This window comes from Ranitomeya imitator, chromosome 3, assembly GCF_032444005.1.
Source record: "Ranitomeya imitator isolate aRanImi1 chromosome 3, aRanImi1.pri, whole genome shotgun sequence".
NCBI classification, from domain to species: Eukaryota; Metazoa; Chordata; class Amphibia; order Anura; family Dendrobatidae; genus Ranitomeya; species Ranitomeya imitator.
The window spans coordinates 105194814-105222091 of NC_091284.1; the positions used below are offsets into that span (position 1 = coordinate 105194814).

The window sequence follows — 27278 nt, forward strand, 5'->3', positions numbered from 1 at the left end:
TCCCTCCACAATACGTACCTTTTCCTCCCTTTCCTTTCCTTCTGCGCAGGCGCCGGCTGTGACCTCCCGTGTGCACTCCCCATTTACTCCCTGCACAGTCATCGCTAGGAACCATGTGTTCATAGCGATGACCATGCCGGGCGGAACTGGGGAGAGCATCTTATAGGCACGCACACCGGATGTCACTGGAGCGGAAGTTGTCTGCGCAGAAGATCCCTGAATGCAGCGCCCATAGAAGGGAAGATAAGGTATGTATTTCTGAGGGGTGCAGGGCGCATACGCAGAAGTGATGTACATGGGAGTAGGTAAGTATTACAATGAAGACAGGAGTCAGGGATTTCTTCCAGGCATCGCACTCCCTGGACCCTGGGACATAAAGACAGAATATATATTAACATAAAGACAGAATATAACATTTCTCAGCATCAAGACTATTGATATGAAGCATAAAGATAGGACTAGTGAAACACATGTATGCCCATATTAATAGGTCATGTACATCTCAGGGGGTGACAGTCCAAAATTGGCTCCTGGTTGCCGTGGATGTTGACACCCTTTCAGGAATTCTGGGTGTACTTATTAACCCAATGAAAGTAGAATCCCCATCATTTAAGGTCCTATTATAAACTCCTGGTATGTGGAGCCACAAACCCAAAAATACTCCCTTAACAAGTAGTTCTATTATAACTTCCTCAACAGTGGAACCTCGTGTCCCTGCAGTAGCCACTCCTTGATGGATCAGGTCTGGGGTCACAAAGGAATCCAGTGCTTGAGGTTGCAGAGTCCAGGTACTTAGTGACACAGGAAATGGATGGCGAGATCCTTCTCTGTGGAAAGCCAGGCGGAGGTGGGCAACTCTTGGTAATCTAACTGGTCTGCAGTTGTGGTGTAGCCTCAGGGCTTAATGTTCTCCTCTCACACTGAGTTGCAGAGCTGTCCGCACTCACTGTTTTCCTGTTTTGGGCCCTCACTATCCCCACTAAATGGGTGACAGGCCACAGTCACTTTACAGGTCCCCAACAATTTACAGGTCCCCAGTACATCTCGCTTGCCCTTCTTCTTGAGCTTGTTCAGTGAATCAGTCCCTACTGTTGCTTCTCATCTTCCAGGTTGCAAAGAAGTGCAGAAGTGGAGATCTAGTCCAAGGCAATGCAGAAAAAGAGGGATTCATGACTGCTCCTGTGAAGCTTGGTTTGCTCCTAGCTGCAGCAATCTTTGTGCACCATACTCTCCCTACAGGGGTTACATTGGTACAGAAAATAATATCGTTTTATATAACTAGACTAAGGAAAGAGTTAATGTCTTCAGGCTTGTCAGATCTTCAAGGTGGTAGTGTTGCTGGTGGGATACTTCTCACAAAGTCACACTGAATTGTTGAGAGGTTTAACTCATATGGGCGGATGGAGTGTTTTTACTTATTTTGCAGCTATGTACTCTGCTAATTGCTATTGTGTAATTAATGCCTACATTTTTGTACAAAATCCCTATATTCATAAAGGTTGTTGTTATGGATAAGATAAATATATCCCATATCACTGGACACCTGGCAGCATCTCCTGTGTGCAGATAAATTAATTAGTAAGTCAGTTTACAGTTTGTGGAAGGGAGAACTACTGTGTACATCCTTGTTAGCAAAGAGGTGCTATACCACAGATGAAGATAAATGGCTCTAAAGCAGAGTGTAATGTCTGCCGACACCTTCACATCGTTCACCTCCTCCTACCATGCGGGTACGTGAGCTTACTCAATGTCCTGGCCGCAGCTGCTTCCTCATGAGTTGTCTCCTCCTTCCCTGTGCACGTCACCCTGTGTTCCTGCGGCGCGCCTAGTGCTTGCGTGCGTGCGCTCCCCTGCTATTAAAGGAGTCTGCTCACGCACATGGTAAAATGCTCCCAGCTAACAGCTGGGAGGCATTTATTTAAAGTAATCACCTGCAAGGTGTCTCCCAGACAGTAGCTGGGAGACATCTTGTATAAAAGGCACACTCCCCAATAGGGAGGTGCCTGATCAACCCCTATAGTTTAGTCTTTGTGGTGTTGGTGTGTGCAACTTAATTTTGCCAGGACCTCCGTCCTTAGTCTGTCAAAGTTATTCCCATATCCTGTTTTCCCGTTAGCCGAGTATAGTTCGTACATGTTCATGTCACCACTTTGGTGGTATCCTAATCCTGAAACTGCATCTGCTGTATTTTTCGCTGTATTGTGGTTTTAAAGGAGGAAATTAGAAAAAAAAGAAGTAAAGAATGTTATCAATTCTGTACTAATATCCCCTGTCCTGGTATATATGGCCCCCTCATCCCTATCCTGGTATGCATGGCACCCTCACCCCCATCCTGGTATGAACGGCTCCCTCATCCCTATCCTGGTATACATGGCCCCCTCATCCCTATCCTGGTATGCATGTCCCCCTCATCCCTATCCTGGTATGCATGGCTCCTCATTCCCATCCTGGTATGCACAGCCCCATCATCCCTATCCTGGTATGCTTGGCTCCCTCATCCCTATTCTGGTAGGTATGGCCCCCTCATCCCTATCCCGGTATGCAGGACCCCATCTCCATCCTGGTATGCATGGCCACATCCTTATCCTGGTATGCATGGCCACATCCTTATCGTGGTGTGATTGGCCCCCATCCCCATCCTGTTATGCATGGCCCCATCAGAAAAGCATTATAAAAAAATAAACCATTATACTTACCTTTCCTGCGCTCCCTTGCAGCGTCTTGTTCTGATGCAAGCAGCTGATTTATGCTTGTAAGCAGTGCATTGCAGGGATGCCATGTGCAGCTGCCAGAATGCTCACTGCTCTCCAAGTCGGGACTATGTGCGTGCAGAGCAGTGAATATTCATTGCTCTTTAATAGCGCGCATAGTGTTAGCCACCGGCTTCCTGCATCTGCCAGGCGATCACGTGTGCCCACTACTAAAGAATATGAATATTTACTGCATTCTATGCCTATGGGAGTGGAGAGCAGTGAATATTCATTGCCTTAAGTAGTGGAGACATGCGAACGCTGGGCAGCTGTGGCTGCAGCTAACAGGTTGTCCACTATTAAAGAGAACTGAATATTTACTGCATTTCACTCTCATGGGTGTGGAATGTAGTGAATATTCACTTCTCTTTAGCAGGGGGCACAGGAGTTAGCTGCATCTGCCGGCTCCTGCTTCCTGTGACCCCCTGCTCCGCTGCTGCCGCTTCCCCTCCTCCCTACCACAGTCAGAGCTCATCCAGACTATAAGACTTACCTCCCCATTTTCATCCACATTTTTGGAAGAAAAAAATGCGTCTTATAGTCCAAAAAATACAGTAAGTATTGGACGTGTTATTTTGTGTATGCCGGAATGCAAGAAGAGTACCTGTCAGGTTCTTGGGAAGGATGGGTGGTGTGTGCTAGTGTATTACTCAGTACAATCGTCCCACTGGACTTGTAAAATGGTAGGTGGTAGCAGTGAAAAGTGTGTTATGATAGGATGAATAGGATGTGTGGAGTTCATTGTCATCCTGTTGTAATAGGTAAGGAAAACTGGTTGTTAGAAGTGGAGTACCCTTTACAGTAGCAGTTGCGTGTGCAGAGAGTAGGCAGCGTTTGTGTCAAAATTGGCGGCAGCTGAGGGATAATTTTTTTTTAGTAGTAAATGCCTGGATTATTTTATTAAACTTTGCATTTAGGGACTGTTAGAATCTTTGTAAGAAGCATTACAGTCAGCAATGACAAACTCTGTTCTTAAATTTGTTTATTAAAGGGAACCTGTCAGCAGGATTGTGCACAGTAACCTACAGACAGTATCAAGTCGGCGCCGTTATACTAATTAAAATACTGATAATTCATGTGGTGCTCTGTTAGCTATTCATTATGCAGACCGCTGACAGGTCACTGATCTACAAAGGCACAGGAAATTTGGTCAAAGTTGAAGGAAAGATGAATGAAGCACGTTATCAGCAAATACTGGAGGCAAATTTGCAATCATCAGCCTGGAAGCTGCGCATGGGATGTACTTGGACGTTCCAACATGACAACGATCCCAAACACGAGGCTAAGTCAACCTGTTATTGGCTGCAGCAAAACAAAGTGAAGGTTCTGGAGTGGTCAGTCTCCTGACCTCAATATCATTGAGCGACTCTGGGGAGATCTCAAGCGCGCCAAGAAGAGTGGGCAGCTTTACCATCTGAGAAAATAAAGAACCTTATCCACAACTACCACAAAATACTTCAAGATGTCATTGATGTAATATTGGGCAATACATGGTATTAAGAAATGGGGTATGTGAACTTTTGATCAGGGTCATTTGGATGTTTTGTGTTGTCATTATGGCTTAAAAAGAGAAAACACAGTTGCTTGACAACAAATGGCTTCACCCAACCACTAACCATGAGTGTAGAAAAAGTGTTTGTGTTATCATTCATATTCTCTAAAAAAAGGCCAAGGAAGCAAAAATTCTGCCTGGGTATGTAAATCTTTGAGCACAACTGTAAACTTTGAAATCTGATCAAAGATTTTTCTTTTTTCACATTTTTTCCAAAAATATAGCCTTGGTCTGAAGGGTATTCAGGGTGCTGCTATCTTCACTTCCTTACATGTATCAGCAAAATTCCAATGTGCTTTCTTACTGGTCTATAGCCTTTTTTTCTGCCCTCCGTGAAATCTTTCTTCCCTCTCCACTGTAGATCTGTACACAACCCCATGCAGCCCCATTTCTGCAGAGCAATCACATAGATAAAGGACTTAAAGAACCACTGTAGCACGAAAATTGAAGAAAATATTTACACTGTGTGCAGAATTATTAGGCGAGTTGTATTTTAGAGGATTATTTTTATTATTGATCAACAACCTTGATAGAAATAGTTTTTATAGAAATAGTCTTTTTTAACAATGTTGTCTCTGGTTTTAATAGGTGACATTCCATTTTCGGACATTAAAATGTGATAGTGATAGAACGGTTATTGATGACAGCAAGAAAGTGGGAGTTCCGATGGAAATCGTTATTGGCAACATGTTCAAGCTGGAGGTATGGGAGATCCTGCTCGCGTCAATGAGGATTGGCGAGGTGGCTGAATTCTGGTGTGACGTCACAGTGAGTATCTTAAATCCTGGTGTTTTAATTACTCATTAGTAAAAATTCAAATGTTAATCGGTGGATTAAATGAGTATATGGTCCTTGGTACATTCTTTACAAAGTTGTTTATTTGTTTGTGATTTTATTTACATTTTTGTTAATACGATTATCTTCTGTAGTCAGTAGCCCAGGATCAGATCAATCTATGTGCTGATAATATCGGGCACACTATAGCCACAGGTACTGAAGAGTCTAAATTAAAATTTATTTAGAGGCAGATCCGAGCAGTGTGTCACAGCCATTATCAGCCGGGTAAAGGGTGGGCTCACTCCACTTCATATACCCACTCCCGACTTGCATTGTACCAATCGGTTCAAGACAAGTCGATTTACCTGTTCCAAAACAGGCCATGTTTTTTTTTGTATGTGTCGTTTAATTACTTCCATCTATAGACTTTAACCCCTTAAGCCCCGAGGGTGGTTTGCACGTTAATGCCCGGGCCAATTTTTACAATTCTGACCACTGTCCCTTTATGAGGTTACAACTCTGGAACGCTTCAACGGATCCCGGTGATTCTGACAATGTTTTCTTGAGACATATTGTACTTCATGACAGTGGTAAAACATTTTTGATATTACCTGTATATATTTGTGAAAAGAACTGAAAATTGGTGAAAATTTTGAAAATTTTGCAATTTTCCAACTCTGAATTTTATGCCCTTAGATCACAGAGAAATGTCACACAAAATACTTAATAAATAACATTTCTCACATGTCTACTTTACATCAGCACAATTTTGGACACAACATTTTTTTTTGTTAGGGAGTTTTAAGGGTTAAAAGTTGACCAGCAATTTCTCATTTCTACAACACCATTTTTTTTAGGGACCACATCACATTTGAAGTCATTTTGAGGGGTCTATATGATGGAAAATAACCAAGTGTGTCACCATTCTAAAAACTGCACCCCTCAAGGTGCTCAAAACCACATTCAAGAAGTTTTCACAAAAAATTTACTTCAGCTCCAATTTGTTTTATTTTACCAAGGGTAACAGGAGAAAATGGACCCCAAAAGTTGTTGTACAATTTGTCCTGAGTATGCCGATACCCCATATGTGGGGGTAAACCACTGTTTGGGGGCATGGCAGAGCTTGGAAGGGAAGGAGCGCCATTTGACTTTTCAATGCAAAATTGGAATCGAGATGGGACGCCATGTTGCGTTTGGAGAGCCACTAATGTGCCTAAAGATTGAAACCCCCCACAAGTGACACCATTTGGAAAGTAGACCCCCTAAGGAACTTATCTAGATGTGTGGTGAGCACTTTGACCCACCAAGTGTTTACAGAAGTTTATAATGCAGAACCGTAAAAATAAAAAATCATATTTTTTCACAAAATTATTTTTTAGCCCCTAATTTTTTATTTTCCCAAGGGTAAGAGAAGAAATTGGACCGCAAAAGTTGTTGTACAATTTGTCCTGAGTACGCTGATACCCCATATGTGGGGGGAACCACCGTTTGGGCGCATGGGAGGGTTCGGAAGGGAAGGAGCGCCATTTGGAATGCAGACTTACATGGAATGGTCTGCAGGCGTCACATTGCGTTTGCAGAGCCCCTAATGTACCTAAACAGTAGAAACCCCCCACAAGTGACCCCATATTGGAAACTAGACCCCTCAATGAACTTATCTAGATGTGTTGTGAGAACTTTGAGCCCCCAAGTGTTTCACTACAGTTTATAACGCAGAGCCATGAAAATAAAAAATCTTTTTTTCCCACAAAAATTATTTTTTAGCCCCCAGTTTTGTATTTTCTCAAGGGTAACAGGAGAAATTGGACCCCAAAAGTTGTTGTGCTATTTGTCCTGAGTATACTGACAGCCCATATGTTGGGGTAAACCCCTGTTTGGGCACACGGGAGAGCTCGGAAGGGAAGGAGCACTGTTTTACTTTTTCAATGCAGAATTGGCTGGAATTGAGATCGGACGTCATGTCGCGTTTGGAGAGCCCCTGATGTGCCTAAACAGTGGAAACCCCCCAATTATAACTGAAACCCTAATCCAAACACACCCCTAACCCTAATCCCAACAGTAACCCTAACCACACCTCTAACCCTGACACACCCCTAACCCTAATCCCAACTCTATTCCCAACCGTAAATGTAATCTAAACCCTAACCGTAACTTTAGCCCCAACACTAACCCAAACTTTAGCCCCAACCCTAACTGTAGCCTTAACCCTAGCCCCAACCCTAACCCTATCCCTAACCCTAGCCCTAACCCTATCCCTAACCCTAGCCCTAACCCTAGCCCTAACCCTAGCCCTAATGGGAAAATGGAAATAAATACATTTTTTTAAATTTTCCATAACTAAGGGGGTGATGAAGAGGGTTTTGATTTACTTTTATAGCGGGTTTTTTAGCGGATTTTTATGATTGGCAGCCGTCACACACTGAAAGACGCTTTTTATTGCAAAAAATATTTTTTGCGTTACCACATTTTGAGAGCTATAATTTTTCCACATTTGAGTCCAAAGAGTCATGTGAGGTCTTGTTTTTTGCGGGACGAGTTGACGTTTTTATTGGTAACATTTTCGGGCACGTGACATTTTTTGATCGCTTTTTATTCCGATTTTTGTGAGGCAGAATGACCAAAAACCAGCTATTCATGAATTTCTTTTGGGGGAGGCGTTTATACCGTTCCGCGTTTGGTAAAATGGATAAAGCAGTTTTATTCTTCGGGTCAGTACGATTACAATGTTATCTCATTTATATCATTTTTTTACGTTTTGGCGCTTTTATACGATAAAAACTATTTTATTAAAAAAATTATTATTTTTACATTGCTTTATTCTGAGGACTATAACTTTTTTATTTTTTGCTGATGATGCTGTATTGCGGGTTGTTTTTTGCGGGTCAAGATGATGTTTACAGCGGTACCATGGTTATTTATATCTGTCTTTTTGGTCGCGTGTTATTCCACTTTTTGTTCGGCGGTATGATAATAAAGCGTTGTTTTTTGCCTCGGTTTTTTTTTTTCTTACGGTGTTTACTGAAGGGGTTAACTAGTGGGACAGTTTGATAGGTTGGGTCGTTACGGACGCGGCGATACTGAATATGTGTACTTTTATTGTTTGTTCTTTTTATTTAGATAAAGAAATGTATTTATGGGAATAATATATATATTTTTTTTCATTATTTAGGATTTTTTTTTTTTTTTTTTTACACATGTGGAACATTTTTTTTTAACTTTTTTACTTCTTCCCGGGGGGGACATCACAGATCGCTGATCTGACAGTTTGTACAGCACTCTGTCAGATCAGCGATCTTACTTACAGGGCTGCAGGCTTACCAAGCGCCTGCTCTGAGCAGGCACTTGGTAAGCCTCCTCCCTCCCTGCAGGACCCGGATGCCGTGGCCATCTTGGATCCGGGGCCTGCAGCGAGGAAGGAGGTAGGAGACCCTCAGAGCAACGCGATCACATCGCGTTGCTGCAGGGGTCTCAGGGAAGCCCGCAGGGAGCTCCCTCCCTGCGCGATGCTTCTCTATACCGCCGGCACACCGCGATCATGTTTGATCGCGGTGTGCTGGGGGTTAATGTGCCGGGGGCGGTCCGTGACCGCTCCTGGCACATTGTGCCGGATGTCAGCTGCGATAGGCAGCTGACACCCGGCCGCGATCGGCCGCACTCCCCCCGTGAGCGCGGCCGATTGCCTATGACGTACTATCCCATCGGTGGTCATACGGGCCCACCCCACCTCGACGGGATAGTACGTCATATATCAGAAAAGGGTTAATCTTCATCCATGGGCACTGTTTGGTATTGCTCTGTAGTCACTTCCCCATGTCCATCGGCAATTCTCTGCCACTGCACCCCTTTTCTAGTATTGGCTGTGGCTCAGGCATAACAACTACAATGTGGCAGTCAATAAATCAGCTTAGCATTCTTGCCTGTGTTGATTTAGTGCACAGCTCACAGTTGCTGAATTTGCTGACTGGCTACCGCTCTGTTGACATAACGTCAGCGTCACAACCAGTGTCCTTAACTGGGTGCAGTGATGGAGACTTGCCGGAGGACATGGGATGGTAAGTACAGTACATTTGGCTTTGTTTATACCGAACTGCACATGGGAACAAAGTCTAACTCAAAGATTAATGGACAAAAAAAAATAACCTATATGGATTTGGACTCTGAAAAAAATCTACTGCTGAAGAATTTAACTCCACTGCTGTGTCTTTTTGCAGTCACATGACATTGTTATGTATATGTACTATTTTTTTTATCCTATTTTCATTATATGGATACTTCAACTATAAACAATCACTTGTCCAATAGTGGGCAACCCCATAAAAAGAATCTGTTAGCAGTTTTTGCTATATAATGTGAAGACAGCAGGAGATCGAGGCTGAAACACAGAATTCAGGGATGTGTCACTTGTCATAGTGTGTGCTGTAGTTTACTAACTGTGAATGATTTATCACTAAGAAATTAACATTGCTCTACTAGTCTGGCAACTAAGCAACTCACTGTTTATGGACTCTGTACATGGAGAGCCTGGTGTGGGTGGGGTTAGCTGTGGTGTGGGCGGGGTTAGCTTTCTCAGCTCTGCTTCATTGCTAAATCTAAAAGCTCTGATTGTGTCAGAACTGCTGCACCCAGTAATCTAAGTGATACATCGCTGGATTCAGCTTCTTTTTGCCTACATCAGGCTGCTCTCAGATGAGGTAGCAAAAACCTGCTGACGGATATCCTTTAAGCTTTCCCATTATTCCAGCTGCCAACACATTAACTTCAAGAACTGATTGTTCACTTTCTTCCTCCTTGACTTAGTGAATATTTTTATATTATTATAAAAATGATTGTGTCACTTCTATGCGCACTGTGTGAAGTATGTCTGTGCTTATTTCTTTAGCTCCTGTTGTTTGAATTGTATAAACACTTTTAAATAGTTATTTTTACCATTTATTTCCCCCTTGTGATTTCTGCATGTATGAAAGTTCAGCACCAGCCAGAAGTACATATATAGAGCAGACCCATTATGCGAAATGACGTTTTTAAAGGTCACGAATGGAATAATGTTTCCAGGCATTTATTGTCCGTTTACCGTAAATATAACAAAAATTGCTTTCTTTTAGGCAAAGTGCCAGGAGTGCACAGCAAGTGGTATCACAAAGACGTAGAAAGCTTTTTACTGGAGCTGGCAGTTACCTTCTTCAAGTAAAATACAAACATTTTATAAAAATACAGTATAAATGTACAGCAAAAGCTTCTTCAACAAAACATAATAAATTGCTGATATCCATGAAGACGAAAATAGCTTACAAATAAGAAAAGTCTTTTGAAAAGAAGTACTTTCAGAAAAAGCTTTTTACACTTATCTAGTGACAATATAACTTAGGTTTTAGCTTGTATAAATAACTTTTGAGTAATGAAAAAGCCATAATCAGAATTCTAATTAAAGGCTGGGATGGTGTTGTTTATACTTTTTAAAGGGAATCTGTCACCAGAATTTTGCTACCTAATCTAAGAGCAGTATGATGCGGGGGTACAGACCCTGATTCCAGTGATGTGTCTCTTGTGGGTCTGCTTAGTGTAGTTTGGATACAATCGCTGTTTTCTCTGCTGCAGATCTAGCGGTTTCTCTGACTGCTGAGCTCTGTATATCCCCGCCCACACCTCTGATTGGCAGCTTTCTGTGGACACTGAAATAGGTGGAAAGCAACCAATCAGTGGTGGGCGCGGGGTTATACAGAGTTCAGGGATACTAGGCTTACTATTTCTCTAGTAATAATATCCTACTGATAAAGCAAGGATTTAATCAAAACTACAGCAAGCAGCCCAGTAAGAGACAAATCATTTAAATCATTGTCCGTACATTATGTTACTCTCAGATTAAGTGGTCAAACCTGGTGACCGATTCCATTTAACTGTTTTAATCGTTGGATTTTCTACATGTGTTTTATTATATTTTAAAAAAGTTACTGAAATTCCTGGCGGGGCCTATTATTATACATATAGGGACTCATTTATCAAAACGGTCTAAAAACTGAAGCTATCTTTACTGCTCATAGAAATCAATAACAGCACAGGTTGTATTTTTTTTCTATGGCACGGGTAAAATTAAACTTTATTGTTTATGCACCGTTAATTCCACAGCACTTTACAGAAATCACTGTCACTCTCCACATTGGGGCTCACAATCTAAATTTCCTATCAGTATGTGTTTAGAATGAAACCCTGCTAACACAGGGAGAACAAACTCTTAGCAGATGTTGTCCTTGAGGGGATTTTAACTCGGGACCCCAGTTCTGCACGGCTGCTGTGCTAACCACTCAGCCACCATTCTATGATTTGTTGCAATAGGCAAAAAAGACATTCGTTTTGGTAATTTTTTGATAATTCTGGCTCATTTTTAAGGGTTTATACCAGTGATTCAATTAATAGGTCGATTTTTCATCTGGTCCCACCCCCAGAAGCTTAAAAAAAATCTGTCACCTACTTTTTCATATATATGCTTCGGCCGCCGCCATCAGGGGCTTATCTACAGCATTCTGTAATGATATAGATAAGCCCCCGATGTAACCTGAAAGATAAGAAAAACAAGTTAAGGTACCGTCACACTCAGCGACGCTGCAGCGATATAGACAACGAACCGATCGCTGCAGCGTTGCTGTTTAGGTCGCTGTAGAGACGTCAAACACAGCAGCTCCAGAACGATGCAGGAGCGATCCAGTGACGTAACGGCGACTCACTTATCGTTCTCGCTGGTTGTTAGCTCCATGTAAAACGTTGCTGGCATCGTTGCTTTTGATGTCAAACATGACGATACACGCCGACCTGACGACAAATTAAAGTTCTGGACTTCTAGCTCCGACCAGCGATGGCACAGCGGGATCCAGATCGCTGCTGCGTGTCAAACACAACGAGATCTGTTATGATCCGGTGACCTTGGAGCCGCATGGAACTTTCTCTGGAGTTGGTGTAAACTATACTGACCGCAAATCCTGAACTTAACACCGCAACTAGAAGTAGCCGTGGGGTGTGCCTAACAAATCCTAGACACCTCGACACAGCCGGAGGACTAAATACCCCTATAGATGGAAATAGCAATTCTACCTTGCCTCAGAGCAGAACCCCAAAGGACAGGCAGCCCCCCACAAATATTGACTGTGAGTAGTAGAGGAAAAGACACATGCAGGCAGGAAACAGGATTTAGCAAAAGAGGCCACTCTAGCTAAAATAGGAAAGGATAGGACAGAATACTAAGCGGTCAGTATTAAAATCCTTCCAAAAATATCCACAGTAGAAAATACAAAAAAAACTCCACCATCTAACTAAAGATGTGGAGCGTATATCTGCAACTCCAGAGAATCCAACAAGACTGAGAAAATACTGACACAATCTAAGCTGGACAAGAGAAAACAAATGAATAGCACAGAATTATTAAGCACACAGCATGTGTGCCACAGAAACAAAAACCAGACACTTATCTTTGCTGAATTGGCAGCAAGGCAGGAGGAACCAGACAAAGATTCAAAACCTCCCAGAACCATGGACAACTGGCAAGGACTAATGAATCCTGCACACCTAAATACCCCAGTCAGAACTGCAATCAGCAGAAACACCTGACCAGGACTGCAACTCAGGGACAACTGCATTACCACCTACAACCACTGGAGGGAACCCAAAAGCAGAATTCACAACAGAGATCGCTATCCAGGACGCTGCAACGTCACGGATCGTTGTCGTTCTCATTGCAAAGTTGCTGAGTGTGACGGTACCTTTAGATTATACTCACCTGGGGGGCGGTCCGGTCCGATGGGCGTCGCGGTCCGGGTCGTACTTTATCTGCTGCAAGCTTACTTTACCTGCCCTGTTGAGGGCAGAGCAAAGTACTGCAGTGCGCAGGCGCCAGGAAAAGTCAGAGAGGCCCAGCACCTGCGCACTGCAGTACTTTGCTCTGCCCTCAACAGGAGAGACAAAGTACGCCTGCGCATGAGCCACAACAGAAGCAAGGAAGAGGACATCATCGTATGAAGATGGGAGGTGCTGGACCTGGACCACGACGCCCGTCGAACCGGACCGCCCCGCCCCTGGGTGAGTATAATCTAACCTCTTTTTCTTATCTTTCAGGTTACATCGGGAGTTTATCTACAGCATTACAGAATGCTGTAGTTAAGCCCCTGATGGCGGTGGCCGAAGCTTATATACGAAAAAGTAGGTGACAGATTCCCTTTAAAGGGAACCTGTCAGGTGAGGGAACGCTCACACTAGCGTATACATCAGATGAGTGCAATGACAGAAAAAAACATTGCATTTCACTCGCTCCAATGTTATTCAATGAGTCAGTGCTGATCTGCGAGTTTTTCCTTAGCTGTAATCGGGATGAGGAAAAAATGGCAGCATGCTACGAGCGGCCGCGTATATCAGACGAGACTGGCCAATGCAAGCCAGTGGGTGCGAGAGAAAAAACAGACCTTACACGGACCATCCATATGCCATCCGATTTTTATGCACAAATCTCAAAAGAACCAGGAAATGGCATCGGCCACAGATAACTGTTCTGTGAATGCCCCGGTAACTCTGGATTACCTCTCTTGTGGAGCAATCGTGCTGTACAAATGTTTCATGTCCCAATGTAGAAGCATGGCTATTTAAATATTTATGTGACGGTTGTCCTATACATCATATGTCGCCATTTGCTTTTCCATGCTCCTAAGTCTCAACACTCATTTACAACTCGAGTGCATGTTCTTTATGAGAAGATTTTGACAAGGGTTTATTTTGGGTCCATTTTGGAAATCCTTTTAACTGCAGGCTCATCATTTCTTAAGAAGATTACTGCAGTCCTTGAGTGATTGTGGAGATCAGATGCACAACATATGGCGATGATTCCTCTCCCCTCTGCTGCCAAGCTGCAGGCTGCAGTGTGTACAGGTGCAGAAAGCTCGGAGCGCGGAGAGCTACCAAGAGCTGCATTACCTACAGCTTTACAAGCCGCCATGAATAATGCATGGTATTCACATATAATGAGTTTATGTTTCTCCAGCGCTTTTGATGAGTTATATCTTTGACGGTATTTTATCCCTGACATGTTCACATCGCGCATTACAACCTTATTTTACCTCTTGTAATGTATCGAGTCCAATGTGATTACAAATGAGTCAGCTATCCCTTATAAGACTCAAAACTCCGTAAGCCACGCTCAGGGGAATTGGGCAGCAGAACCTGTTTAAAAGTTTATTTCCAGTTATCACTATATTCGCTTCAATCCATACAATACTGATTTTGATACACATAACTAAATGTACAAGTGTACAAAGATACAAATTAGGTAAATTATACCAGATTACCATTAGCGTTTTTATTAGACTTGAATCATACTCATAATATATGGAAACACATGTTGCAGTTATGCTTAGCTTGATATTGTACTAAGAGCTGCTAACCATGCATGGCAATTCAATGATTGTTTATGTAAGCTTAGAATGAATGATCGGTGTAATTTCAATTGTAATTAAGGTACATTGGCATATAGGGGATAAGGGTCTTTTTGAGTTGAGCATTAAACGCTTTTCATCTCAAAGCAATTAAACAATTATCTGCTCCAGATCCTGTGATATTTATAAATGCGTGCATAATTAAAGCTCAATAGCCTCACATGCTTTTTCTGAACATTTCCGATGATTCTATTACTGTTGAAAGACTTCTAATATGAATCCTGTTAAATGATTTCTCCACCTCCAAAACCATTTACTAATGGAGGTGGAGGAAAGGAGGGGATGATCCAGCTTCCAGAATTTTTTGACAACATTTTTTTATTTGATAGGAGAAGGTGAAAAGAGCTCTGACAAAGAGCCCCATGTGCGTTTGAAATGCGTTGCTGCTATGCTGTCCTTTTACTGATTTTTGTACGTATTTTTTGCACCTTCTCCTATCAAATAAAAAAAAATTTGCAAAAAATTCTGGATGCTGGATCAGTCCTTCCTTTCGTCCCCATGTCATTGCATCTTGTCCTATGGATCTCGTGCCTCTAACCGCATAGAGCGTGGGTGTGCTGGTATTTCTTTATCCTTTACTAATGGACCCAGAGAGTGGAGAAGAGAAAAATTGATAAACATTTCCCATACAGCTTATACATACTTGGTGCTACATTTAGTCCCAGCCAGGCCAGAAGGAAAACTGTTGTGAATTCCGCTCTTGGGCTCCCTCCGGTGGTTGTAAGTGGCACTTTTGTGAGTTCTGCTCTTGGGCTCCCTCTTGTGGTTTCTAGTGGTATGGCTGCTCCTTGGAGTTAGCTGTAATCAGTTGCCTCCACTTATCGTCTCTTCTGCTCGGCTATTTTAGTCTGGCTCTATCTTCAGCCAGTGCCACTTGTAAATGGTTCCTGGTTGGATTCACATCTCTTTGGAGTTCCCTGTTATCCTGACCAGTTCAGCTAAGCTAAGTTTTTGCTTGCCCTTTTCTGTCCATAGATTGTGGACTTATCCATTCTGTGCTTTCTATGTTTGTCCAGCTTATCAGTGTGAATTAATTCTGTCTTGCTGGAAGCTCTGGGAGGCAGATTTGCCCTCCACACCTTTAGTCAGGTGTGGAGATTTTTTGTAAACTCTGCGTGGATTTTTGTAGTGTTTTATACTGACCGCACAGTATTCCATCCTGTCCTATCTATTTAGTTAGACTGGCCTCCTGTGCTCATCCTGGTTTCATTCTGTGTATGTCTTTTCCCTCTCCACTCACAGTCATTATTTGTGGGGGGCTAATCTATCCTTTGGGGATTTTCTCTGAGGCAAGATAGCTTTCCTGCTTCTATCTTTAGGGGTAGTTAGCTCTTAGGCTGTGACGAGATGCCTAGGGAGAGTTAGGAGCATTCCACGGCTACTTCTAGTGTTGTGTTGAGCTTAGGGACTGCGGTCAGTACAGTTACCACTTCCTTGAGAGCTCATTCCATGTTGCTCCTAGACCACCGTATCATAACAGTACAAGTGGCCAAAAATGAATTAAATGCATCTCAAAAGAAGGAAAAGAAAGTTCTGAACCATTGTTTTTTCTGTGCTCTAGTTTGTCTTTTTTTTTCTTTTCCTCTTGATATCTGGGTGGTTCAGGATATATGCTTTGGCATGGATGTTCAGGGTTTGTTTTCTCGTGTGGATCAACTTGCTGCAAAAGTACAGAGTATCCAGGACTATGTTGTCCAGACTCCGGCTTTAGAGCCCAGAATTCCTACTCCTGATTTGTTTTTTGGGGACAGATCCAAGTTTTTGAACTTTAAAAATAACTGCAAATTGTTTTTTGCTTTGAAACCCCGTTCTTCTGGTGATCCCATTCAGCAGGTAAAAATCATCATATCCTTGCTGCGTGGTGATACTCAAGACTGGGCTTTTTCTCTTGAAACAGGGGATCCAGCATTATTGAATGTAGACACATTTTTTCAAGCGCTCGGATTATTGTATGACGAACCTAATTCTGTGGATCATGCGGAAAAATCCCTGTTGGCCTTGTGTCAAGGTCAGGAAGCGGCAGAGTTATACTGCCAGAAATTTAGAAAATGGTCTGTGCTCACTAAATGGAATGAAGAGGCTCTGGCTGCTATTTTCAGAAAAGGTCTTTCTGAAACCCTTAAAGATGTTATGGTGGGCTTTCCTACGCCTGCCGGTTTGAGCGAATCTATGTCTCTAGCCATTCAGATTGATCGGCGTCTGCGCGAGCGCAAAGCTGTGCACCATATGGCAGTATCCTCTGAGCAAAGTCCTGAACCTATGCAATGTGATAGGATTTTGATTAGAATAGAACGGCAGGAATTCAGACATCAGAATAGGCTGTGTTTTTACTGTGGTGATTCAGCTCATGTTATCTCTGATTGCCCTAAGCGTACTAAGAGAGTCGCTAGGTCTGTTACCATTAGTACTATACAGCCTAAATTTCTCTTATCTGTGACCCTGATTTGCTCATTGTCGTCCTTTTCTGTCATGGCATTTGTGGATTCAGGCGCTGGCCTGAACTTAATGGACTTAGAATTCGCCAGGCGCTGTGGTTTTTCCTTGCAGCCTTTGCAGAGCCCTATTCCTTTGAGGGGTATTGATGCTACACCCTTGGCCAAGGATAAACCTCAGTACTAGACACAGATGACTATGTACATGGCTCCTGCACATCAGGAAGATTGCCGTTTTCTGTTGTTGCATAACCTGCATGATGTTGTTGTACTGGGATTTCCATGGTTACAGGAACATAATCCGGTGCTGGATTGGAAAACTATGGCGGTGACTAGTTGAGGTTGTCGAGGAGTACATAGTGATGTTCCTTTGATGTCAATTTCCTCTTTCCCCTCTTCTGAGGTCCCTGAGTTTTTGTCGGATTTCCAGGATGTATTTGATGAGCCCAAGTCCAGTTCCCTTCCTCCGCACAGGGACTGTGATTGTGCTATTAACTTGATTCCTGGTTGTAAGTTCCCTAAGGGCCGACTTTTCAATCTGTCTGTGCCAGAGCATGCCGCCATGCGGAGCTATGTTAAGGAATCTTTGGAGAAAGGGCATATTCGGCCCTCTTCATCACCATTGGGAGCGGGTTTCTTTTTTGTTGCTAAAAAGGATGGCTCCTTGAGACCCTGTATTGATTATCGTCTTCTTAATAAGATCACTGTCAAATTCCAATACCCCTTGCCTTTGCTTACTGATTTGTTTGCTCAGATTAAGGGGGCTAGTTGGTTTACTAAGAGTGACCTCTAAGGGGCATATAATCTTGTTCTTATTTAAACAGGGTGACGAATGGAAAACTGCATTTAATACGCCCGAAGGCCAGTTTGAATACCTTGTGATGCCATTTGGGCTCTCTAATGCTCCATCTGTGTTCCAGTCTTTCATGCGTGATATTTTCCGCAATTATCTTGATAAATTCATGGTCGTATATTTGGATGATATTTTGATTTTTTCCGATGATTGGGAGTCTCATATGAAGCAGGTCAGGATGGTGTTCCAGATCCTTTGTGATAATGCTTTATTTGTGAAGGGGTCTAAGTGCCTATTCGGAGTTCAGAAGGTCTCTTTTTTGGGTTTTTTTTTTCTCCCTCGACTATAGAAATGGATCCTGTTAAGGTCCAAGCTATTCATGACTGGATCCAACCCACATCTGTGAAGGGTCTTCAAACAATTTTGGGTTTTGCTTATTTCTATCGCCGTTTCATTGCCAACTTTTCCAGTGTGGTTAAACCCCTTACTGATTTGACGAAGAAAGGCGCTGATGTGACGAATTGGTCCTCTGAGGCTGTTGAGGCCTTTCAGGAGCTTAAACGCAGATTTACTTCTGCCCCTGTGTTGCGTCAACCGGATGTTTCTCTTCCTTTTCAGGTTGAGGTCGACGCTTCTGAGATTGGGGCATGGGCCGTTTTGTCTCAGAGGGAGTCTGATGGTTCTTTGATGAAACCGTGTGCTTTTTTTTCCAGAAATTTTTTGCCTGCGGAATGCAATTATGATGTCGGCAATCGGGAGTTGTTGGCTATGAAGTGGGCATTTGAGGAGTGGCGACATTGGCTTGAGGGAGCTAAGCACCGTGTTGTGGTCCTGACCGATCATAAGAATCTGATTTACCTCGAGTCGGCCAAGCGGCTGAATCCTAGACAGGCTCGATGGTCCCTGTTTTTCTCCCGTTTTGATTTTGTGGTCTCGTATCTTCCGGGATCTAAGAATGTTAAGGCTGATGCCCTCTCTAGGAGTTTTTTGCCTGATTCTCCTGGAGTCCTTGAGCCGGTTGGCATTCTTAAGGAGGGGGTGATTCTTTCTGCTATCTCCCCTGATTTACGGCGGGTGCTTCAGGAATTTCAGGCTGATAGGCCTGACCACTGTCCAGTGGGGAAGCTGTTTGTTCCTGATAGATGGACAAGTAAGGTATTTTCTGAGGTTCATTGTTCAATGTTGGCTGGGCATCCTGGGATTTTTGGTACCAGAGATTTGGTTGCTAGGTCCTTTTGGTGGCCTTCCTTGTCGCACGATGTGCGTGCTTTTGTGCAGTCCTGTGGGACTTCCGCCCGGGCCAAGCCTTGCTGTTCCCGCGCTAGTGGGTTGCTTTTGCCTTTGCCGGTCCCTGAGAGGCCCTGGACGCATATTTCCATGGATTTTATTTTGGATCTTCCTGTTTCCCAGAAGATGTCTGTTATCTGGGTTGTTTGTGACCGGTTCTCTAAAATGGTCCATCTGGTACCTTTGCCTAAGTTGCCTAACTCCTCAGATCTGGTTCCATTATTTTTTCAGCATGTGGTTCATTTGCATGGCATTCCGGAGAATATTGTGTCTGACAGAGGTTCTCAGTTTGTCTCTAGATTTTGGCGGGCCTTTTGTGCTAGGATGGGCATTGATTTGTCTTTTTTTTCGGCGTTTCATCCTCAGACTAATGGCCAAACTGAGCGAACTAATCAGACCCTGGAGACCTATTTGAGATGCTTTGTGTCTGCTGATCAGGATGATTGGGTGTCTTCCTTGCCGTTGGCCGAGTTTGCCCTTAATAATCGGGCTAGTTCGGCTACTTTGGTTTCACCTTTCTTTTGTAATTTTGGTTTTCATCCTCGTTTTTCTTCTGGGCAGGTTGAGCCTTCTGATTGTCCTGGTGTTGATTCTGTGGTGGACAGGCTGCAGCAGATTTGGACTCATGTGGTGGACAATTTGACGTTGTCTCAGGAAAGGGCTCAACGTTTTGCTAACCGCCGTCGGTGTGTTGGTCCCCGGCTTCGTGTGGGGGATTTGGTTTGGTTGTCTTCTCGTCATGTTCCTATGAAGGTTTCTTCTCCTAAGTTTAAGCCTCGGTTTATTGGTCCTTATAAAATTTCTGAAATTATTAATCCGGTGTCTTTTTGTTTGGCTCTTCCTGCCTCTTTGGCCGTTCATAATGTTTTCCATAGATCTTTGTTGCGGAGATATGTGGTGCCCGTTGTTCCCTCGGTTGACCCTCCTGCCCCGGTGTTGGTTGAGGGAGAGTTGGAATATGAGGTTGAGAAGATTTTGGATTCTCGTTTTTCGAGGCGGAGGCTTCAGTATCTTGTCAAGTGGAAGGGTTATGGCCAGAAGGATAATTCTTGGGTTGTTGCCTCCGATGTCAATGCCAACGATTTGGTTCGTGCTTTTCACTTGGCTCATCCTGATCGGCCTGGGGGCTCTGGTGAGGGTTTGGTGACCCCTCCTCAAGGGGGGGGTACTGTTGTGAATTCCGCTCTTGGGCTCCCTCCGGTGGTTGTAAGTGGCACTTTTGTGAGTTCTGCTCTTGGGCTCCCTCTTTTGGTTTCTAGTGGTATGGCTGCTCCTTGGAGTTAGCTGTCATCAGCTGCCTCCACTTATCGTCTCTTCTGCTCGGCTATTTTAGTCTGGCTCTATCTTCAGCCAGTGCCACTTGTAAATGGTTCCTGGTTGGATTCACATCTCTTTGGAGTTCCCTGTTATCCTGACCAGTTCAGCTAAGCTAAGTTTTTGCTTGCCCTTTTCTGTCCATAGATTGTGGACTTATCCATTCTGTGCTTTCTATGTTTGTCCAGCTTATCAGTGTGAATTAATTCTGTCTTGCTGGAAGCTCTGGGAGGCAGATTTGCCCTCCACACCTTTAGTCAGGTGTGGAGATTTTTTGTAAACTCTGCGTGGATTTTTGTAGTGTTTTATACTGACCGCACAGTATTCCATCCTGTCCTATCTATCAAGCTAGACTGGCCTCCTGTGCTCATCCTGGTTTCATTCTGTGTATGTCTTTTCCCTCTCCACTCACAGTCATTATTTGTGGGGGGCTAATCTATCCTTTGGGGATTTTCTCTGAGGCAAGATAGCTTTCCTGCTTCTATCTTTAGGGGTAGTTAGCTCTTAGGCTGTGACGAGATGCCTAGGGAGAGTTAGGAGCATTCCACGGCTACTTCTAGTGTTGTGTTGAGCTTAGGGACTGCGGTCAGTACAGTTACCACTTCCTTCAGAGCTCATTCCATGTTGCTCCTAGACCACCGTATCATAACAGAAAACTGTTTCTTCTGTGAGGCTTAGCCAAATGTGAATGCTGAACCCAATAAAAGGTTGTATGTTGATCCTAGGAGTCCATTGATGCTGCATTGGTGGCTAAGTAGGATCAGTGTTGATGCAGGAAGTGAGTCTCAGTTATTTAACATTTTTATTCCACTTCCTGGGCCAACTAGCAGTTATCCAGCAGTGGACAACCCCTTTAACTTTTTCAATGTACTTATCTGCCAGTTGCCACCATCCCACCAATCAGAGGTCCCAGTAGTCTAGCCAATGTGAGGCGTTACTGACCAGTCACATACCTGTTCAGCAGACCAATTAGCAAGACGACAGATACCATGGACGCAGATGGACCGGCTGAAAGAGAGATGAACTCTAGCAAGTGTAACTGGACCAGGTGATGTGGAGGTCAGCATGGCAGGTGCAATAATGGGACCGGCTGACGTAGAGATGAAATAGCAGGTGCAGCAGAACCGACAGGCCAGAAGTTGAGATGAGCACTGGCAGGTGCAAGGAGATCGACTGATGTAGAGATGAACACTGGCAGGTGCAGAGTACTAGGATAAGAGCACTGGGACCTGAGAACTCACAAGAGTGTTAGAAAACGAGCTCACAACATTGCACAAGCACCTCCATGTTGGAGGAGGTGCCTTAAATAGTAAATATCCTCCAGCTATTGGTTGGGGACACTTTGCAGAAACACATGCGGCTGCTTTAAGAAAGGGGAAGTGTGCTTGCGCAAGCCCTCAGCACAGTGCCCGGGGACCTGCTTGTGCTGTACGCACCCCGGGCAGCTGCAGACCAGGGAGGAGGAGATGGAGCAGGATGGGGGCCGCGTTGGTGATTATACTGGAGTCTCTGCAGGGGGAGAGGAACCGCACGCAGTGACACTGTCGCTACAAAGCAAAACTAACTCTACTATATAGGAGAATGAACATGCTCCTACACGTTGCATGTATACCAACTTATACTCCAGTTCATTTCGGTTTTGCTTTATGTTTTAGGACTCGGTGTACCCTAAGGTATGGCCTCTCTTTCTTTGAGCTGTACATTAAGTTTATATAGCTTCCCATAGCTCGATGTCCATAGTTAGGCTTTGGTCTTTTTTGGATCTTATTCCCATCAAGGTAATACTACATTTTGAAACCGTCCAAAATGGATATACCTTGACGCTGGTGGGTTGGCCTTTACGCTTTTTTTTTTTAAATCAAAAACAGTGTTTACTAAGTACCCTATGTTATTTACATGCACTATTGCATTTTAGTTACTTACAGCAGAATATATGTTTTTTTTTTCTTTCTTTCTTAGTCTTTATATAGAATAATAATTTACCTAGTAAGATAAAGGGAAAATTCAAAGGGTGGATTAGGTGGATGGGAGATGAACAGAAAAGAACGGGAAAAAGAAGGGAGGGAAAGTGGGCAAAAAAGGAAGATTGAACAATTAGTAAAAAGAAAGGTACGAAGGTTAACAAAGATGGTGAGTAGCAGTGGAAAGAGGAGTGGTGGAGTGAAGGTGAATGGGGCGTGGGTGGAGGGAAGATGGAAGGAAGTAAGGAAGGATTGGTTAAATACATATGTAATATTGGTCTACTATTTCTGCAAACATTATTGACATATCAAGACCAGTATGGGTTATTTCCTAACAATCCTATACTATGTCCTTGGAGTTTCACAGTGTATATTTTATGTCTCAGACCAACATCTCTTTAACATCCAATATGTATTTTATACTCATGTATAATATTGTGTGTATATATATATATATATATATATATATATATATACTCATGTATAATATTGTGTGTGTATATATATATATATATATATATATATATATGTACATATATATATATATATATATATACACACAATATTATACATGAGTATAAAATACATATTGGATGTTAAAGAGATGTTGGTCTGAGACATAAAATATACACCTATTGTATCAAGTAATCTTGAACTTTATTGTGAAAGCAATTCACAAATAATCATGTGACATTTTGGTCTTTATAAGAGTAGACCTTCATCAGAAACTGAAATACAGTATATGTATTTCAGTTTCTGATGAAGGTCTGCTCTTATAAAGACCAAAATGTCACATGATTATTTGTGAATTGCTTTCACAATAAAGTTCAAGATTACTTGATACAATAGGTGTGTCAATTTCTCCATATTATTCAGTAGATTTTACCTGGATGCCCCTGCAGCACAGCAAAGTCCAGATCCCTGTATAGGTGTTAAAGGGATAAATACCAAGGAGCTTGCAGATTATACCAAGTAGATTGGCCATTATGGTAGCCCATAATTTCTGACAGTATCATTACTAGTACCCTACTACTATTCTCAGCTTCAAGGCATGGGTTTCTATTAGAAATAATTAGATCTGAAGAGATTTGAATTTGGCAAATCACACAAATTATTCAGGGAAATTTCATTTGATTGAAGTAATTAAAATGTTCCTTATTATGCTCTGGTGGTCTCTTCAGATATAGAACATAAAAATAGGATGCAATAATAGTACCCCAAAGCTCACTTGTCCCTCCACCTCTGATGTCTCTGCAGCCTACCATTCAGTCTTCTTGTTTCATCACATCATCTGCAGCTTGGTTCACTTAGTGATGTAGCTTCTGGCTGGCTAGGCCTCTAATGTCAGTACGCGCCATGCTGTCATGGTGCACATCATGATGCCACGACATTATGATGTGTGTTGCATTAGGCCAAGTTATCCCTTCGGTGATGCACATCATAGTGCTGTGACGTTTGCCGCAATGTCATTACATATATTGTGGTGGCACAGCCCAAAGGAAATTTAAAAGCCCGATTGAAGTGAAGCAAGAACTTCTCAACCTCACAGAGCTTCTTGCAAAAGCACAGTATGTTCAACCTACTGCATTATCTTTATGCCCTGGAAAACTAAAGCATAAGTTTTACCAGCCCATTGCTCCTTATTAACACCACAAGGGTGGTTTGCACGTTAATGACCGGGCCAATTTTTACAATTCTGACCACTGTCCCTTTATGAGGTTATAACTCTGGAACGCTTCAACAGATCCGGATGATTCTGACATTGTTTTTTCGTGGCATATTGTACTTCATGATAGTGGTAAAATTTATTTGATATTACCTGCATTTATTTATGAAAAAACGGAAATTTGGCAAAAATTTTGAAAATTTCACAATTTTCCAACTTTTAATTTTTATGCCCTTAAATCAAAGAGATACGTCACACAAAATACCTAATAAGTAACATTTCCCACATGTTTACTTTACATCATCACAATTTTGGAACAAAAATTTTTTTTGTTATGGAGTCATAAGGGTTGAAAGTTGACCAGCAATTTCTCATTTTCACACCATTTTTTTTAGGAACCACATCACATTTGAAGTCACTTTGAGGGGTCTATATGATAGAAAATAACCAACTGTGACACCATTCTAAAAACCACATTCAAGAAGTTTATTAACCCTTCCCGTGTTTCACAGGAATTTTTGGAATGTTTAAAAAAAAAAAAACATATAACTTTTTTTCACAAAAAATTTACTTCTGCTCCAATTTGTTTTATTTTACCAGGGGTAACATGAGAAAATGGACCCCAAAAGTTGTTGTCCAATTTGTCCTGAGTATGCGGATGCCCCATATGTGGGGGAACCACCGTTTGGGCGCAGAGCTCGGAAGGGAAGGAGCGCCATTTGGAATGCAGACTTAGATGGAATGGTCTGCAGGCGTCACATTGCGTCTGCAGAGCCCCTAATGTACCTAAACAGCAGAAACTCCCCACAAGTGACCACATATTAGAAACTAGACCCCCCAAGGAACATATCTAGATGTGTGGTGAGAATTTTGAACCCCTAAGTAACCAATGGTTACTACGCTGTCATCTGTGTGACAGCATTGGAAACACAGGCTCCGGCTGTCAGTAACCTTACTGAAGTCACAGCCGGTCACAGCTGCTGGGTATCACAATTCTCACGCTATCACATTTTTAATAACTAGCAAAGGCTAAGCAGACAGCTGTGTACTGATATTAATAGGCTGGGAAGGGGACATGGATATTGGCCTACTCCCAGACTAATAACACCAGCCCTCAGCCACACCAGAAAGGGTGCATCCAAATTTCTCCATCTGCAAGCGCTGACGTCAGTAAGGTTACCGCAGTTCATCAGCTATGAACTGCAATAACCCTACTGATGTCAGTGCTCATTACAGCAGCCAGATTCACATGCTACTCTCAGTCAGGCACTCATCAGTCAGCCACTCACCCTGCCCTTGTGAGATCTGGCGCCTGTGAACTGAAGTAACCTTACTAATGTCACATCAGTTCACAGCAGCCAGGTTCTAGCAGAGCACAGCAAGAGACCCAGTAGTAGCTGCTGCTCCAGTGTATGGAGCTGCGTTCTCTGAATGGAGCTGCGTAGACTGGATGAAGAAGACCGGAATTGTTGTTGGACCTCCATTTGCACTATGGCGGACTGGTGTGCATTTTGTTTATTTATTTTTTAATAAATGGGAGAAAGAGGGAAATTGCTGGGGAGTTTTTTTTTGAATGAAGGTTTTTGGTTTGTTTTTTTTTCTTTTTTTTCTTACGGTGGTTATTATTGGGTGTCTGACACCTCCTACTTACTAACCTCTGGGCTTGATGTCAACGGACATTACACAGCTGACCTCCACCCCAAAATATTACTCTGCTTACATTGCACCAGAGCAAGCGGGAAGAGCTGGGCAAAGTGGCAGAATTGGCAACTAGTGGATGCGCCTTTTCTTGGGCAGCTGCGGGCTTCTATTTTTAGGCTGGTGAGGGCTTTCCCAGACTGATAATACCACCCCCTAGCTACCTGCTTTAGCTTGGCTGGTTATAAAAAATAGGGAGTGGCCCAATGCTGTTTTTTACTTGACATGGTTGTGATAAGGCCAAAAGTGCCACCTGGGAAAAAACTTGATGTTTTCCTGCACTGCAGCCTTTCAACAAGCTTTATTCGGGCTGCCGAATCCGAACAGTAACACGGTCTTCCGTGAGAAGTCCTTTTTCGGGGTTCATGCATGAACACTAAAAATACCCTAAAATATCAACACTTCTATATTTTAATTGTTCAATTCAAGAATGACATTATCACCTATTTCTAATAAATGTGAATTAAAAAAAAACTAAAACCATGCTTTGGCTGCACACAAACAAATAATGAGTACTTCAAACTCGGAGGCGTTATTTACAGGAGAATAAATGTTATTAACAAGCATTTTAAGTAGAAAGTGAAATGAACTAATAAGATTGTAACGGTAGGATTCATTTCTTTACAATGCGGCATAAAATTTATATGGCAAAAAGAAAACAACTTGCTTTTAATTTACCAGAATATTAATTTTATCATAGACATGAACTGAACATGACAGCATAATTTAAGCAGAGAGGAAGACTACAAAGAAAAATGAGAAGCTGGGTTCGAGAATGCTAGAAATTTTCAGAATAAGATGTTACTTGTGTGTAATTGTTTTACATGGATTTTAGCTAAAATCATTTCCGTGTGATGTAGTTTTACCAGTTCTACTACAGTGCAAGGCGGCATTTCAGGTAATAGGTCATCCATGTAGCGACAGCTTTAATCTGATAGATCGGAAACTTCTCTCATAAATCAAATCACTGATAGAGCATTTTTAGTGTATGTTCACACGTGGTATTTTTGTAGTGTTTCCGCTAGGGTTGAGCGACTTTTACTTTTATAGGATCGGGTCGGGTCGAGTGAAATCGGCCGATCCTATAGAAAAGTCGGTGTCGGGGGTCGGCCGAAACACGAAACCCAATGCAGTGCAATGGGATACTATGGTTCCCAGCGTCTGAAGGTGAGGAAACTCTCCTTCAGGCCCTGGGATCCATATTTAAGTGTAAAATAAAGAATTAAAATAAAAAATATTGCTATACTTACCCTCTGACGCGCCCTGGTACTAACCGGGAACCTTCCTTCCTTCGAATCAGCGTGTGAAGGACCTTAGATGACGTCGCGGCTTGTGATTGGAATATACTCACCCTCGGACGCGCCCTGCTTCTTTCCGGCAGCCTTCCTTCTTAAGAGTCAGCGCTTGAAGAACCTTCGGTGACGTCGCGGCTTGTGATTGGTTGCGTGAGCGGTCACATGGGCGGTCGCGCGACCAATCACAAGCCGCAATGTCATCTAAGGTCCTTCACGTGCTGATTCTAAGGAAGGAAGGCTGCCGGTTAGTACCAGGGCGCGTCAGAGGATAAGTATAGCAATATTT

At 42.8% G+C, this 27278-nt stretch overlaps 1 protein-coding gene across 1 annotated transcript in view; it reads left to right on the forward strand.

Moving 5' to 3' along the window:
• Positions 1-27278, forward strand: part of AIPL1 (aryl hydrocarbon receptor interacting protein like 1) — a 121471-nt gene that overhangs the window by 42771 nt on the left and 51422 nt on the right. The window contains exon 4 of the mRNA XM_069761263.1: positions 4891-5070. Coding sequence (XP_069617364.1) covers positions 4891-5070 — 180 coding nt within the window. The remainder of the gene's footprint in view (positions 1-4890; positions 5071-27278) is intronic.